Genomic DNA, 3861 nt, shown 5'->3' with positions numbered 1-3861 from the left:
ATGTCAGTTGGAACAAGGGTCTTCTTTCTAGTGGTGTCAACAGGAGAACTGATCTTAGGAGTACTGGGAAATGGGTTCATTGGACTGGTCAACTGCATCGCGTGGGTCAAGAATGGAAAGGTCTCATCAGCTGATTTCATCCTTACCTGCTTGGCTGTGGCCAGAACCATTCTGGAGGTTCTGTGGGTAACACTTTTGGATTCATTTATAGTAGGATTAGCTCCACAACTGTATGCCACTGGCAAACTAGTAAAAGTAGTTTTTATTCTTTGCTGCTGCTGCTGCTAAGTCGCTTCAGTTGTGTCCGACTCTGTGCGACCCCAGAGACGGCAGCCCACCAGGCTCCCCTATCCCTGGGATTCTCCAGGCAAGAACACTGGAGTGGGTTGCCATTTCCTCCTCCAATGCATGAAAATGAAAAGTCAAGGTGAAGTCGCTCAGTTGTGTCCGACTCCTAGCGACCCCATGGACTGCAGCCTACCAGGCTCCTCTGTCCATGGGATTTTCCAGGCAAGAGTACTGGAGTGGGGTTGGGCACTAACAAATCACTTAACTATCTGGTTTGCCATCTGCCTAAGCGTATTCTACTTCCTTAAGATAGCCAATTTCTCTCACTTCTTTTTCATGTGGCTGAAATGGAGAATGAACCGAGTGCTTCTGGTGCTTTTCCTGGCCTTTTTCTTTTTATTATCTTTTGACCTCTTAATGCAGGATGCTCTTGGTGAGTTGTGGATGAACACCTTTAGAGAACCTGAAAGGAATATGACTTTGCATTTAGATGCAAGTAAAATTTTCTATCTTAAAAGACTTATCCTTCTCAGATTGACATATGTTATCCCTTTTCTTCTCTCCTTGGCTTCTTTCCTGCTTGTTCAAGTCAACTTGAACCACTCGAGAGACTTCAGCACAGAGGCCGATAAAAGGGCCATGAAAATGGTGACAACATTTCTCCACCTCATCATCGTTTACTTTATTTCCATTCTAATTGGAAATTGGATCTTCTTTAAGCTACACTGGTATGAGGTCATGATGTTTGTCATGGTGATTCCAACTCTCTTTTCATCGGGCCACTTGTTTTTTATAATTTTGGGAAACAGCAAGCTAAGGCAGATTGCTTTCAGACTATTGTGGGGTCTTAAGTTCTCTAAAAACTAATCAAAATCTTTAGCTTAATAGACATTAAAAAAACTTTCTGTATTCTACATGGAAATACCTTAATAGAAGACTTTGTATGTTCATTTTTAATTCCTAGTTTTTCTTTTATTAATCCTTTTAAGTGTTATTAAACTGCACTGGTTTGCCTTACAACATGCTGTTACCTAATCATATTTTCTCAAAGTCATCTGATATAATGTTCAATTAAGGAAAATGCTTCTGCTGTAACATTTGCTCTTAACAAAGGATTATTTGGAACCTGAAGAAGAAAGCTTGTAAAACTGTACAATGAAATCTAATAAGCATATATGTTCAACACAATTACATATGAATAAATGTATATGAAATCACAGTCACAGAAAGAGAAAAGAGTAATGCAATTTTAAACTAAACGTAAATTTAAAATTAGAATAGTAAAATATTTTTTTAAAATTTAGAGTGTAATAAGTGCAATAAATGTTTATATAAATATAAAAGTATAAATATTACTCTGATGTTACTAATTTTGGAAAGGATCTGAAACAGTTGAAAATTTCATACACCATTCACAGAATTACACATACGTAAAACAACTTTATGCAATAGTGTGATTTTAAGTAGTTAGGGTTGGGGTGAACACGCTAAACCTAAGACAGTTCAGTTCAGTTCAGTTGCTCAGTCGTGTTCGACTCTTTGCAACCCCATGAACCGCAGCATGCCAGGCCTCCCTGTCTGTTACCAACTCCCAGAGTCCACCCAAACCCACGTCCATAGAGTCAGTGATGCCATCCAACCATCTTATCCTCTGTCGTCCCCTTCTCCTCCTGCCCTCAATCTTTCCCAGCATCAGGGTCTTTTCAAATGAGTCAGCTCTTCTCATCAGGTGGACAAAGTATTGGAGTTTCAGCTTCAACATCAGTCCCTCCAATGAATACCCAGGACTGATCTCCCTAAGGATGGACTGGTTGGATCTCCTTTCAGTCCAAGGGACTCTCAAGAGTTTTCTCCAACACCACAGTTCAAAAGCATCAATGCTTCAGTGCTCAGCCTTCTTTATAGTCCAACTCATATCCATACATGACCACTGGAAAAACCATAGCCTTGAGTATATGGACCTTTGTTGGCAATGTCTCTGCTTTTTAATATGCTGTTTAAACCTAAGACAGTAATTTCACTCTTATTTTTATACACAAAGAAATCTTTGATATATATGCACCAATATATATATGCAAAAATGTGCATATTACTCTTTTTCTTAGCTGAAATTGAGAAGTTTCATAACAGTCCATCAGTAAAAAATGAATAAGTATATTGTGGCATACAGATACAAATATACGGTGGCAATTGATAAAACAATGAAAAGGAATAAATTAGATCCAGAACACTTTTTAGTTCTTTGTTAAAGAGGAAAAGACATACATGTAGAGAAGCAAATTTGTAAAGCATAGTACATATTTTGTGTAATGTTTGTATATATTTGTGTTTATGTATTGATGCTTTTACTACTGTAATAAAATACTCCAGATTCATTCATAAGTCAGAACACAAATAAGCAGATGGGAGAATTTTGCTTGCTAATGGTGCTATTAAATATGAAAGATGTATACAGACTGTATTATCAAGCAGAGTATATAGACATATCCATATAAAAATGCAATAAAAGTAAAGTGTTGTTTTGTTTGCCATAAATTTAGACTAAGCAGAGAAAAAATTACAAGTAAATCATTTTAAGTATGTTAGTTTTAATGTTCTTGATGAAGTCATGAGTGAAAGTATTCTTCAAATTAGCCCTGGTGCTGAGAATGATGTAAGTATCCTAAGACCATAGAGAAGATTGCAGTGTTCTCTGACAATTAGAAAACTAGACAAATACATATCTGTCGGTTAGAATTCTCCCATTTAGTTGTGTCATCATTATATTTAATGATTTATATTTGAAATATTTAATAAAAAGTTAAAAAATGTCTAAATAATTTTCTAAAGATCACTGTAGATAATTTAACCTTACTGAAAATAGTAAAGTTTAACTCAAGTTGAATACATTAGAAATTGAGTAGTCTTTAGTTTGTTTATTACTTGAGCTAATTATTGATAGATAATCTTAAAATTACAGGGTTAAGTCCCCAAACCTTCTTTCTAACATTAGAGGTAGTGAATAAAGACTACTGAAAAATAAAAGCCATGGAATAGAATGGTGTCTCTGTGATAATGTATTACATTTTGCTTATTTGAATGGCATTTGGGATGAAGTTCTGTTCCTTGACTTTCCTGAGTGAGAGCCTGTGGTAACAACCGAGCAGTAGACAAGCTGCCATCCAACTTGGTGAAGAATGACTAGATCATGATTTTACCTGCTCTGTGACTAAATTTTGGAAACAGAAGGGAATGCTTCCTATTTTTCCTTAACACTACTAAAATTAAAAGGCTTTCTTTAAGATGTTGGTATCCTTTTTTTTTTTTTTCCAGTTTCCCCACCAAAGATGATGGATAGAAGAGTAAGAGACTGTTCTTACCAATTGAAACAACAGGACTGGTAAAATGAGTTCAAAATTAAAAGCTCAACAGACATATTTAATAACCAATTAGACATTGTTGAAGAACAAATTAGTGAATTAGATGGTTACTACCCAGAATGAGGCATAAAGAGACAGAGATGGACAATACAGGTTAGAGGGGAGGAGATATGAAGGTTATAGACAGAAATTCTGACACACTTCTGTATTTCTG

General features: G+C 36.0%; 1 protein-coding gene across 1 annotated transcript; it reads left to right on the top strand.

The window, feature by feature from the left end:
• Positions 1-3625, top strand: LOC105002230 (taste receptor type 2 member 42-like). Its single transcript, XM_010858770.1, has 4 exons — positions 1-186; positions 511-721; positions 878-1016; positions 3601-3625. The coding sequence occupies exons 1-4, from the start codon at positions 1-3 to the stop codon at positions 3623-3625; spliced, it is 561 nt and encodes a 186-aa protein (XP_010857072.1).
• Positions 3626-3861: the final 236 nt, after the last annotated feature.

The sequence above is a fragment of the Bison bison genome, unplaced genomic scaffold (assembly GCF_000754665.1).
Source record: "Bison bison bison isolate TAMUID 2011002044 unplaced genomic scaffold, Bison_UMD1.0 scf7180017864390, whole genome shotgun sequence".
Classification (NCBI taxonomy): domain Eukaryota; kingdom Metazoa; phylum Chordata; class Mammalia; order Artiodactyla; family Bovidae; genus Bison; species Bison bison.
This window is presented reverse-complemented; position numbering and strand designations above follow the sequence as displayed.